Source organism: Saimiri boliviensis, chromosome 1 (assembly GCF_048565385.1).
Source record: "Saimiri boliviensis isolate mSaiBol1 chromosome 1, mSaiBol1.pri, whole genome shotgun sequence".
Lineage (NCBI taxonomy): Eukaryota > Metazoa > Chordata > Mammalia > Primates > Cebidae > Saimiri > Saimiri boliviensis.
The window spans coordinates 20,486,753-20,500,074 of record NC_133449.1 but is presented as its reverse complement, the minus strand read 5'-3'; the positions used below and the strand labels follow the sequence as shown (position 1 = coordinate 20,500,074).

The 13,322-nt window shown below is 39.8% G+C and overlaps 1 protein-coding gene across 1 annotated transcript in view; it reads left to right on the top strand.

The window, feature by feature from the left end:
• The window catches only part of APOB (apolipoprotein B), a 42,658-nt gene extending 29,556 nt beyond the window's left edge, over positions 1-13,102 (top strand). The window contains exons 24-29 of the mRNA XM_074394576.1: positions 61-206; positions 1,146-1,519; positions 2,023-9,594; positions 9,992-10,106; positions 10,210-10,393; positions 11,229-13,102. Coding sequence (XP_074250677.1) covers positions 61-206; positions 1,146-1,519; positions 2,023-9,594; positions 9,992-10,106; positions 10,210-10,393; positions 11,229-12,833 — 9,996 coding nt within the window. The 3' untranslated portion in view covers positions 12,834-13,102. The remainder of the gene's footprint in view (positions 1-60; positions 207-1,145; positions 1,520-2,022; positions 9,595-9,991; positions 10,107-10,209; positions 10,394-11,228) is intronic.
• The last annotated feature ends 220 nt before the right edge of the window (positions 13,103-13,322 follow it).

Genomic DNA, 13,322 nt, shown 5'->3' with positions numbered 1-13,322 from the left:
TTTATTGCTCTCTGAGGCTCATCATGCCCATTACCTTAAAAATCTCCCATCATTTTGTAGACAACGGAGTCATGGCTTCAGCAGGCATCTGAGAGTCTTCCTTATGCCCAGACTTTGCAAGATCACCTCAATGGCCTGATGGAGTTGAACCTCCAGAACATGGAATGGCCAGACTTCGACATTCCAGAAAACCTCTTCTTAAAAAGGTAAAAGAAGAAACCAGCAAAGCTTCTTGAACCATGTGAAGTAAATGAAGGATTTTACATAGCGTGTTTTAGACATTTTAGATTTAAATTTTCAAGGGAAATAGTTTAAGCATTTTAAGGAGGTTACTAGCTATAGCAGAAACGCCATGGCATTTTTGCATTATTAAACATGCGAATGCCAACCCTGTCAGGAAGAATCTAAGAAAGTAATAGGATTCTGTTAGTTTCACCCTAAGATATTTTATTCAGTACAACTTGAATTGGAAAACCATTCAACTTTCTTCCATTACAAACAAATTCCCCCTCTGGCTGTGAAGAGTTCAGTATAGCTAGAGGCATTACTGACTACAGGTTTGCTGTTAAGCTACAGAGAGTCAGAACAGCCAATGAGCAGTAAATGGAAGTGGCATTCTAAGAAAATACTTTAACCCAGGCTTACTGACTTCCACACCTATCTTTCCACAAATCAAGTTGCCTCAATTCAGTTTAGCAAAATTGTATCAAGTGTCTTCTATGTGCAAAATGCTGGACTAGGTACAGTGAGAAGATAGAAACTGGATAAGGTATAGTCCTTTTGCTTAGGAAGATACCATGTAGACACCAACAAATGACAAATAATTAATTATATAAGCAAAATTATGACAGGTTCTTTGAGAAAGGTGCAAGGGACTATGTTACTGTAAGAATGAAACAAATTAGCTTTAACTTAGGTGGGATGATAATGATATGGAGTGGCTCTTAGAAGAGCTTTGTAAGGACTTGAGTGTTTGACAGGTGGAGGTAAAAGCAAACGAGTCCAGGCATAGGAGAAGCTCAAGGAAAAGTGCAGAGTGGCTTTGAGAATAGGGCAGGTACAATCTTTCTGTGAAGGTCAGAGGCAGAGAACTTTGAATGATCCATGTCTGACTATGGGGATGTTTTCTTTGTTGTTCATTTCAGCGATGGCCGGGTCAAATATACCTCGAACAAGAACAGTTTGAAAATTGAGATTCCTTTGCCTTTTGGTGGCAAATCCTCCAGAGATCTAAAGATGTTAGAGACCATTAGGACACCAGCCCTCCAATTCAAGTCTGTGGGATTCCATCTGCCATCTCAAGAATTCCAAGTCCCTACTTTTACCATTCCTGAGTTGTATCAACTGCAAGTGCCTCTCCTGGGTATTCTAGACCTCTCCACGAATGTCTACAGCAACCTGTACAATTGGTCTGCCTCCTACACTGGTGGCAACACCAGCACAGACCATTTCAGCCTTCGGGCTTCGTACCACATGAAGGCTGACTCTGTGCTTGACGTGCTTTCCTACAATGTGCAAGGTGAGCTATGCTCAGGTAAAGTGTGCATAGGGCGAGTCACTGCAGACTCTAAGAGGAGAGCCTCCTCCAGGGAGAAAAAGCTTGGGCTTTCTAACAGATAATCTTCCTTGCTACTTGGAAGTCTTTTCTTTTATTCAACAAATAGAAATATTTATTAAATATATCACATGTATTAAATATTGTAGTAGGCAGTAACAGAAAAAAGACAGATATGCCAGCAATTATAATTCAGTGTGAGAAGTGTGATGATAGAATGTAGTTTTTAAGCATAAGGTAGAGTGAAAGCACTCAGTAAAGGAAGGTAAACAAGGCCTGCGGTGGTCAGGGAAGGCTTCCTGGAGGCATGCCTTTTGCTATCGGATTTTATGTTTGCATTACAGATGGAGGAGTCTGTTGCACAGTTGGCCCAGAAAAATGTGACTTCATTATGAAAGACTTTTAACATACAGATTGCTTTGGAAATGTATTGCTTAATTTAAACAATCTTTTCATTTTTATGTTAGGATCTGGAGAAACAACGTATGACCACAAGAATACGCTCACACTATCATGTGATGGGTCTCTACGCCACAAATTTCTAAATTCAAATGTCAAATTCAGTCATGTAGAAAAAGTTGGAAACAACCCAGTCTCAAAAGGTTTACTAACATTTGACGCATCTAGTACCTGGGGACCACAGATGTCTGCTTCAGTTCATTTGGACTCAAAAAAGAAACAACATTTGTTAGTCAAAGAAGTCAAGATTGATGGGCAGTTCAGAGTCTCTTCGTTCTATGCTGAAGGCATATATGGCCTGTCTTGTCAGAGGGATCCTAACACTGGCCAGCTCAATGGAGAGTCCAACCTGAGGTTTAACTCCACCTACCTCCAAGGCACCAACCAGATAACAGGAAGATATGAAGATGGAACCCTCTCCCTCACCTCCACCTCTGATCTGCAAAGTGGCATCATTAAAAATACTGCTTCCCTGAAGTACGAGAACTATGAGCTGACTTTAAAATCTGACACCAATGGGAAGTATAAGAACTTTGCCACTTCTAACAAGATGGATATGACCTTCTCTAAGCAAAATGCACTGCTGCGTTCTGAATATCAGGCCAATTATGAGTCATTGAGGTTCTTCAGTCTGCTTTCTGGATCACTAAATTCCCATGGTCTTGAGTTAAATGCTGATATCTTGGGCACTGACAAAATTAATAGTGGTGCTCACAAGGCAACACTAAGGATTGGCCAAGATGGAGTATCTACCAGTGCAATGACCAGCTTGAAGTACAGTCCTCTGGTGCTGGAGAATGAACTGAATGCAGAGCTTGGCCTCTCTGGGGCATCTATGAAATTAACAACAAATGGCCGCTTCAGGGAACACAATGCAAAATTCAGTCTAGATGGGAAAGCCGCTCTCACAGAGCTATCACTGGGAAGTGCTTATCAGGCCATGATTCTGGGTGTTGACAGCAAAAATCTTTTCAACTTCAAGATCAGTCAAGAAGGACTTAAGCTCTCAAATGACATGATGGGCTCATATAAGGAAATGAAATTTGACCACACAAACAGTCTGAACATTGCAGGCTTATCACTGGACTTCTCTTCAAAACTTGACAACATTTACAGCTCTGACAAGTTTTATAAGCAAACTTTTAATTTACAGCTACAGCCCTATTCTCTGGTAACTACTATAAATAATGACCTGAAATACAATGCTCTGGATCTGACCAACAATGGGAAACTACGGCTAGAACCCCTGAAGCTGAATGTGGCTGGTAACCTAAAAGGAGCCTACGGAAACAATGAAATAAAACACATCTATACCATCGCTTATGCTGCCTTATCAGCAAGCTATAAAGCAGACACTGTTGCTAAGGTTCAGGGTGTGGAGTTTAGCCATCGGCTCAACACAGACATTGCTGGGCTGGCTTCAGCTGTTGACATCAGCACAAACTATAATTCAGACTCACTGCATTTCAGCAATGTCTTCCATTCTGTAATGGCCCCGTTTACCATGACCATTGATGCACATACAAATGGCAATGGGAAACTTGCCCTCTGGGGAGAACATACTGGGCAGCTGTATAGCAAATTCCTGTTGAAAGCAGAACCTCTGGCATTTACTTTCTCTCACGATTACAAAGGCTCCACGAGTCATCATCTCATGTCTAGGAAAAGCATAAGTACAACTCTTGAACACAAAGCCAGTGCCCTGCTTACTCCAGCTGAGCAGATGGGCACCTGGAAACTCAAGACCCAATTTAACAACAATGAATACAGCCAGGACTTGGAGGCTTACAACACTAAAGACAAAATTGGTGTGGAACTTAGTGGACGAGCCCTGGCTGATCTAACTCTACTAGACTCCCCAATTAAAGTGCCATTTTTACTCAGTGAGCCGGTCAATGTCATTGATGCTTTAGAGATGAAAGATGCCATTGAGACGCCCCAAGAATTTACGATTGTTGCTTTTGTAAAGTATGATAAAAACCAAGATGTTCATGCCATCAGTCTCCCATTTTCTGAACCCCTGCAAGAATATTTTGAGAGGAGTGTACAAACCGTTATAATTATACTGGATAACATGCAGAAAGGCCTGAAGAACATCAATATTAATCAATTTGTAAGAAAATACAGAGCAGCCCTGGGCAAACTCCCACAGCAAGTCGACGATTATCTGAATTCATTCAATTGGGAGAGACAAGTTTCACATGCCAAGGAGAAACTGACTGCTCTTACAAAAAAGTACAGAATTACAGAAAATGATATACAAATTGCATTAGATGATGCCAAAATCAACTTTAATGAAAAACTATCTCAACTGCAGACATATGTGATACAATTTGATCATTATATTAAAGATAATTATGATTTACATGATTTGAAAATAGCTATTGCTGATATTATTGATCGAATCATTGAAAAATTAAGAAGTCTTGATGAGGATTATCATATTCGTGTAAATTTAGTAAAAACAATCCACGATCTACATTTGTTTATTGAAAATATTGATTTTAACAAAATTGGAAGTAGCACTGCATCCTGGATTCAAAATGTGGATACTAAGTACCAAATCAGAATTCAGATACAAGAAAAACTGCAGCAGACTAAGAGACACATACAGAATATAGACATGCAGCACCTAGCTGGAAAGTTAAAACAATATGTTGAGGCTACTGATGTTAGAGTGCTTTTAGATCAATTGGGAACTACAATTTCATTTGAAAGAATAAATGACATTCTTGAGTATGTCAAATACTTTGTTATAAATCTTCTTGGGGATTTTGAAGTAGCTGAGAAAATCAATGCCTTCAGAACCAAAGTCCATGAGTTAATTGAGAGGTATGAAATAGACCAACAAATCCAGGTTTTAATGGATAAATCAGTAGAGCTGGCCCACCAATTCAAGTTAAAGGAGACTACTCAGAAGCTAAGTAATGTCCTACAACAAGTTAAGATAAAAGATTACTTTGAGAAATTGATTGGACTTATTGATGATGCTGTCAAGCAGCTTGATGAATTATCTTTTAAAACATTCATTGACAATGTAAACAAATTCCTTGACATGTTGATAAAGAAATTAAGGTCATTTGATTACCACCAGTTTGTAAATGAAACCAATAACAAAATCCATGAGGTGACTCAGAGACTCAATGGTGAAATTCAGGCTCTGGAACTACCACAAAAAGCTAAAGCATTGAAACTGTTTTTAGAGGACACCAAGGCCACAGTTGCAGTGTATCTGGAAAGCCTACAGGACACCAAAATAACTTTAATCATCGATTGGTTACAGGATGCTTTAAGTTCAGCATCTTTTGCTCACATGAGGGCGAAATTCCGAGAGACCCTAGAAGATACACGAGACCGAATGTATCAAATGGACATTCAGCAGGAACTTCAACGATACCTGTCTCTGGTAGGCCAGGTTTATAGCACACTTGTCACCTACATTTCTGACTGGTGGACCCTTGCTGCTAAAAACCTTACTGACTTTGCAGAGCAGTATTCTATCCAAGATTGGGCTAAGCGTGTGAAAGCATTGGTAGAGCGAGGGTTCACTGTTCCTGAAATCAAGACCATCCTGGGGACTATGCCTGCCTTTGAAGTCAGTCTGCAGGCTCTTCAGAAAGCTACCTTCCAGACACCTGATTTCATACTCCCCCTAACAGACTTGAGGATTCCATCAGTTCAGATAAACTTCAAAGAGTTGAAAGATATAAAAATCCCATCCAGGTTTTCCACACCAGAATTTACTCTCCTTAACACCTTCCACATTCCTTCCTTTACAATTGACTTTGTAGAAATAAAAGTCAAGATCATCAGAACCATTGATCAGATGCTGAACAGTGAGCTGCAGTGGCCTGTTCCCGAATTATATCTCAGGGATCTGAAGGTGGAGGACATTCCTCTAGCAAGAATCACCCTGCCAGACGTCCATTTACCAGAAATCACAATTCCAGAATTCATAATCCCAAATCTCAACCTTAGTGATTTTCAAGTTCCTGACCTTCACATACCAGAATTCCAGCTTCCCCACATCTCACACACAATTGAAGTACCTACTTTTGGCAAGCTGTATGGTATTTTGAAAATCCAATCTCCTCTTTTCACTTTAGACGCAAATGCGGACTTACAAAATGAAACCACTTCAGTAAACAAAGCAGGTATTGCAGCTTCCATCACTGCCAAAGGAGAGTCCAGATTAGAAGTTCTCAGTTTTGATTTTCAAGCAAAAGCACAACTCTCAGCCCCTAAGATTAATCCATTGGCTCTGAAGGAGTCCGTGAAGTTCTCCAGCAAGTACCTGAGAACAGAGCATGATAGTGAAATGCTGTTTTTTGGAAATGCTATTGAGGGAAAATCAAACACAGTGGCAAGTTTACACACAGAAAAAAATACACTGGAGCTTAGTAATGGAGTCATTGTCAAGACAAACAATCAGCTTACCCTGGATAGCAACACTAAGTACTTCCACAATTTGAACATCCCCAAACTGGACTTCTCCAGTCAGGCTGACCTGCGCAGCGAGGTCAAGACACTGTTGGAAGCTGGTCACATAGCATGGACTTCTTCTGGAAAAGGGTCATGGAAATGGGCCTGCCCTCAATTCTTGGATGAGGGAACACATGAATCACAAATTAGCTTCACCATGGAAGGACCCCTCACTTCCTTTGAATTATCCAATAAGATCAATAGCAAACACCTAATAGTAAACCAGAACTTGGTTTATGAATCTGGCTTCCTCAACTTTTCTAAACTTGAAATTCAATCACAAGTTGAATCCCAGCATGTGGGTCGCAGCATTCTAACTGCTAAAGGCACAACACTGTTTGGAGAAGGAAAGGCAGAGTTAACTGGGAGGCATGATGCTCATTTAAATGGAAAGGTTATCGGAACTTTGAAAAATTCTCTTTTCTTTTCAGCCCAGCCATTTGAGTTTACTATAACCACAAACAACGAAGGAAATTTGAAAGTTAGTTTTCCACTAAGGGCGACAGGGAAGATAGACTTTCTGAATAACTATGCACTGTTTCTGAGTCCCGGTGCCCAGCAAGCAGGTTGGCAAGTAAGTGCTAGGTTCAATCAGTATAAGTACAACCAAAATTTCTCTGCTGAAAACAACGAGAACATCATGGAGGCCCATGTAGGAATAAATGGAGAAGCCAATCTGGGTTTCTTAAACATTTCTTTAACAATTCCTGAAATGCTTCTACCTTACACAACAATCACAACTACCCCACTGAAAAATTTCTCTTTATGGGAAGAAACAGGCTTGAAGGAATTATTGAAAACAACAAAGCAATCATTTGATTTAAGTGTAAAAGCTCAGTATAAGAAAAACAAACACAAGCATTCCATCACAAATCCTTTGGCCGTGCTTTATGAGTTTATCAGTCAGAACATCAAATCCTTTGACAGGCATTTTGAAAAAGCCAGAAACAATGCATTAGATTTTGTCACCAAATCCTATAAGGAAGCAAAAATTAAGTTTGATAAGTACAAAGCTGAAAAATCTCACAATGAGCTCCCCAGGACCTTTCAAATTCCTGGATACACTGTTCCAGTTGTCAATGTTGAAGTGTCTCCAATCACCACAGAGATGTCGGCATTCGGCTATGTGATCCCAAAAGCAGTCAGCATGCCCAGTTTCACCATCTCAGGTTCTGACATCCATGTGCCTTCATATACATTAACCCTGCCATCCTTAGAGCTGCCAGTCCTTCAAGTTCCTAGACATCTCAAGCTTTCTCTTCCAGATTTCAAGGAATTGTGTACCATAAGCCATTTTTTTATTCCTGCTATGGGCAACATTACCTATGATTTCTCCTTTAAATCAAGTGTCATCACACTGAATACCAATGCTGAACTTTTTAATCAATCAGATATTGTTGCTCATCTCCTTTCTTCATCTTCATCTGTCATTGATGCACTACAGTACAAACTAGAGGGCACCACAAGATTGACAAGAAGAAGGGGGTTGAAGTTAGCCACAGCTCTGTCTCTGAGCAACAAATTTGTGGAGGGTAGTCATAACAGTACTGTGAGCTTAACCAAGAAAAATATGGAAGCATCAGTGGTAACAGCCGCAAAAGTCCAAATTCCAATTTTGAGAATGAATTTCAAGCAAGAACTTAATGGACATACCAAGTCAAAACCTACTATCTCTTCCTTCATGGAATTTAAGTATGATTTCAATTCTCCAATACTGTACTATACTGCTAAAGGGGCAGTTGACCATAAACTCAGCTTGGAAAGCCACACCTCTTACTTTTCCATTGAGTCATCTACCAAAGGAGATGTCAAGGGTTTGGTTCTTTTTCGGGAATATTCGGCAACTATTGCCAGTGAGGCCAGCACTTACTTGAATTCCAAGAGCACACGGTCTTCAGTGAAGCTGCAGGGCACTTCTAAAATTGATGATATCTGGAACCTTGAAGTAAAAGAAAATTTTGCTGGAGAAGCCACTCTCCAACGTATATATTCCCTCTGGGAGCACAGTACAAAAAACCGCTTACAGCTAGAGGGCCTCTTTTTCACAAATGGAGAACATACAAGCAAAGCCACCCTGGAACTCTCTCCATGGGAAATGTCAGCTCTTGTTCAGGTCCATGCAAGTCAGCCCAGTTCCTTCCTTGATATCCCCTACCTTGGCCAGGAAGTGGCCCTGAATGCTAACACTAAGAACCAGAAGATCAGATGGAAAAGTGAAGCCCGGGTTCATTCTGGGTCTCTCCACAGCCGTGTCGAGCTTTCCAATGACCAAGAAGAAGCACACCTTGAATTTGCAGGATCCTTAGAAGGACACCTAAGGTTCCTCAAAAATATCATCCTACCAGTTTATGACAAGAGTTTATGGGACTTCCTAAAGCTGGATGTAACAACCAGCTTGGGTAGGAGACAGCATCTTCGTGTTTCAACTGCCTTGGTGTACACCAAAAACCCCAATGGCTATTCATTCTCCATCCCCGTAAAAGTTTTGGCTGATGAATTCATTATTCCTGGACTGAAACTAAATGATCTAAATTCAGTTCTTGTCATGCCTGCATTCTATGTCCCGTTTACAGATCTTCAGGTTCCATCCTACAAACTTGACTTCAGAGAAATTAAAATGTATAAGAAGCTGAGAACCTCATCATTTGCCCTCAGCCTACCAACACTCCCCAAGGTAAAATTCCCTGAAGTTGATGTGTTAACAAAATATTCTCAACCAGAAGACTCCTTGGTTCCCTTTTTTGAGATAACTGTGCCTCAATCTCAGTTAATTGTGTCCCAGTTCACGCTTCCAAAAAGTGTTTCAGTTGGCGGTGCTGTTTTGGATCTAAATGAGGTAGCCAAGAAGATTGCTGACTTTGAGTTGCCCACCATCATCATGCCTGAGCAGACTATTGAGATTCCTTCCGTTAAGTTCTCTGTCCCTGCTGGAATTTTCATTCCTTCCTTTGGAGCACTGACTGCACGCTTTGGGGTAGCCTCTCCCCTGTATAATGCCACTTGGAGTGCCAGTTTGAAAAACAAAACAGATCATCTTGAAACAGTCCTGGATTCCACATGCAGCTCAACCATACAGTTCCTGGAATATGACCTAAATGGTAAGAAATATCCTGCCTCCTCTCCTAGATACTGTGTGTTTTCAATGAGAGTTATGAGTAAATAATTATGTATTTAGTTATGAGTAGAGATACAATTACTCAATATCACAAAATTTTGATATGTGTATGTGTATACCCCACATGTAAAAACCAAATTGTAGAAAATCTAGTGCCATTCAAGACAAACAGCTTTAAAGAAAATGGATTTTTCTGTAATTGTTTTAGGACTAACAATGTCTTTTAACTATTTATGTTAAAACAACTGTGAGCTGTACATTGCATATTTTAAACATAAGTAAAGTATCTGGTTAGGATAGAATTCTCCTAGTTTTCACAATGAAAATATTTGCATCCTATTGTTTTGAATCTAATAAAATATAAAATCTCTCTTATACAGTTGTGGAAACACTCAAGATCAAAGATGGTAGGTTAACCTGTAAGACTAAAGGAACATTTTCACACCGTGACTTCAGCGCAGAATATGAAGAAGATGGCAAATATGAAGGACTTATGTATGGAGCTTTTATTGAAACCTTATCCCTTTTGAAAATTCATTGTGATTTTCAACATCTCCATGCCCCTTTTGTGATGGCTCATCTGTTTTTCTGCTTTCAGAGAGTGGGAAGGAAAAGTGCACCTTAATATCAAAAGCCCAGCGTTCACTGATCTCAATCTCCACTACCAGGAAGACGAAAAAGGCCTCTCCATCTCAGCAGCCTCCCCAGCCATAGGCACCATGGGCATGGATGTGGACGAAGATGATGATTTTTTTAAATGGAACTTCCACTACAGCCCTCAGGTGAATACCACCTAATGCATGACACATCCCCAAGAGCGAGTTGAGAATGGGGGCAGATACATTTCATTCAGGACCAAATATTCATTCAGAGATCCCCCAAACTAAGTGAAAGGCAGGCAGTAAGCAGCTTCTTCTCTGATGAAATATTCTTTAGAAAGTATTACAATGAGTCCTTGACTGATTTTAATTTTTAGATGCACATTTAGTGCATCATATAGCACTATTATTGATTATTTAGATGCACATGACATCACATAGCACTATTATTTATTAATTCTGGGCAAATCCAGAAAGATAGGGGTTATACCTCATCACCCAAATCACAGGCAAGCTCAGCATAGGCAGGGTGTATTTTTCACAGAGTGGTGGTTTCTGGAGTAGTGAAAACTTTAAAATTCTTCCCCATAATAGAATTGCTATATTAGACACATCAAATTCCTCTCACGTCATTTGCAAGCTCTGCCAGGGCCAAATCAAGGATTTCCTAACTCTTCTTCTCTCTCCTCTTCTTCCTCTTCCCCCTCCTCCTCATGGCCAGTTTTCAGTCCCAGGAAGGCTTTAATGTTAAGTGTCACAGTGTAAATGTCAAACGCCAAGCATTTTTTTATCCTTTCTTGGGCATGTGATAAAGAGAAATTAACAACAGTAGACTTATTTAACCATAAAAAAAAACCATGAACTGACATATGAAAGATAAATCCCTTTCGGTATATGAAAGATTCTCTGATCTTTATTTTTAGCTGCTAATGAAGTTTTCGTGTACTGTATTATATAATTGGAGTAATTGAAAACATGTTCTTTTCTTTTTGTTTATTTATTTATTTGCTGTATTTAGTCCTCTCCAGATAAAAAATTCACCATATTCAAAACCGAGCTGAGGTACCAGGAATCTGATGAGGAACTTCAGATCAAAGTTAATTGGGAAGAAGAGGCAGCTTCTGGCTTGCTAACCTCTCTGAAAGACAGTGTGCCCAAGGCCACACAGGCCCTTTATAACTATGTCAACAAGTACCACAGGGAGCACACGGGGCTCACCCTGAGAGAAGCATCTTCAAAGCTGAGAAGAAATCTGCAGAACAAGGCTGAATGGGTTTATCAAGGGGCCACTAGGCAAATTGATGACATGGACATGTGGTTCCAGAAAGCAGCCAGTGGTACCACTGGGAACTACCAAAAGTGGATTGACAAGGCCCAGAATCTGTACCAGGAACTGTTGACTCAGGAAGCCCAAGCCAGTTTACAGGAATTCAAGGATAAGGTGTTTGACAGCTTGATACGAGTTACTCAAGAATTCCGTATGAAAGTCAAGCATCTGATTGACTCACTCATTGATTTTCTAACATTCCCCAGGTTCCAGGTCCCAGGGAAACCTGGGACATACACTAGAGATGAACTCTGCACTATGGTCATAAGGGAGGTAGGGATGGTACTGTCCCAGGTGTATTCAAAAGTCCATAATGGTTCAGAAATACTGTTTTCCTATTTCCAAGACCTAGTGATTAAACTTCCTTTTGTGTTAAGGAGCCAGAAAGTAATAGATATAATCTTGATATGCAGGGAACAGTTAAAAGATTTATCAAAAGAAGCCCAAAACGTATTCGAAAACATGCAGTCTCTAAAGACCACAGAGGTGCTACATGATCTTCAGCAGCTTTTACAATTCATTTTCCAACTAATAGAAGCAGACATTAAAAAGCTGAAAGAGATAAAACTTACTGAACTTACTAAACATATCCGAGACGACATCAACATCATCTTCAATGATTATATCCCATTCTTTTTTAAATTATTGAAAGAAATCCTATGCCTTAATCTATATACGTTCAATGAATTTATTCAAAACAACCTTCAGGAAGCTTCTCAAGAGTTACAGCAGATCCATCAATACGTTATGGCCCTTCGTGAAGAATATTTTGATCCAAGTGTAGTCGGCTGGACAGTGAAATATTATGAACTTGAAGAAAAGATAGTCAGTCTGATCAAGAACCTATTAGTTGCTCTTAAGGACTTCCATTCTGAATATACTGTCAGTGCCTCTGACTTTGCTTCCCAACTCTCGACTCAAGTTGAGCAATTTCTGCACAGAAATATTCAGGAATATCTCAGCATCCTTACTGATGCAGATGGAAAAGGGAAAGAGAAGATTGAAGAGCTTTCTACCACTGCTCAGGAAATAATTAAAAGCTGGGCCATTGCAATGAAGGCAATCATTTCTGATTACCACCAGCAGTTTAGGTACAAACTCCAAGATTTTTCAGACCAACTCTCTGATTACAATGAAAAATTTATTGCTGAGTCCAAAAGACTGATTGACCTATCCATTCAAAACTACCACACATTTCTGAGATATATCACAGAGTTATTGAAAAAGTTGCAGTCAACCACAGTCATGAACCCATTTATGAAGCTTGCTCCAGGAGAACTTACTATCATCCTCTAATTTTTTTAAAAGCAAAAGCAATCTTCATTTATTCTTCTGTTCCAGTTGAACTTTTACAAAGCAGGGAAAAAATTCAAACTGCACATATTGATAAAACCATTCAGTGAGCTAGCCCTGCAGTAGGCAGTAGACTACAAGCAGAAGCACAGATGAACTCGACCTGCACCAAAGCTGGCATTTTTGCAAGTTGAAGAAAATCAAGATCTGAGTTATTTTGCTAAACTTGGGGGAGGAGGAACAAATAAATGGAGTCTTTATTGTGTAACATACCACTCAGTGTGGCTCTTTTGTATTGAAAGACAGTGAAACAAGGGCATTGATGCAAATGTTCTGGCATTGCAAAACCTCTAGAACATGTAGTGTGATTTAAGCAACAGAGTAAAAACGGAAAGGGAGAAATTGTGGAGGGAAATATGTTGCCACCTAAAAAGAAGAGGTAATTGATCTCAGGAATTGTATTTGCCAAGTGAGAAGGGAAAAGTATTCACA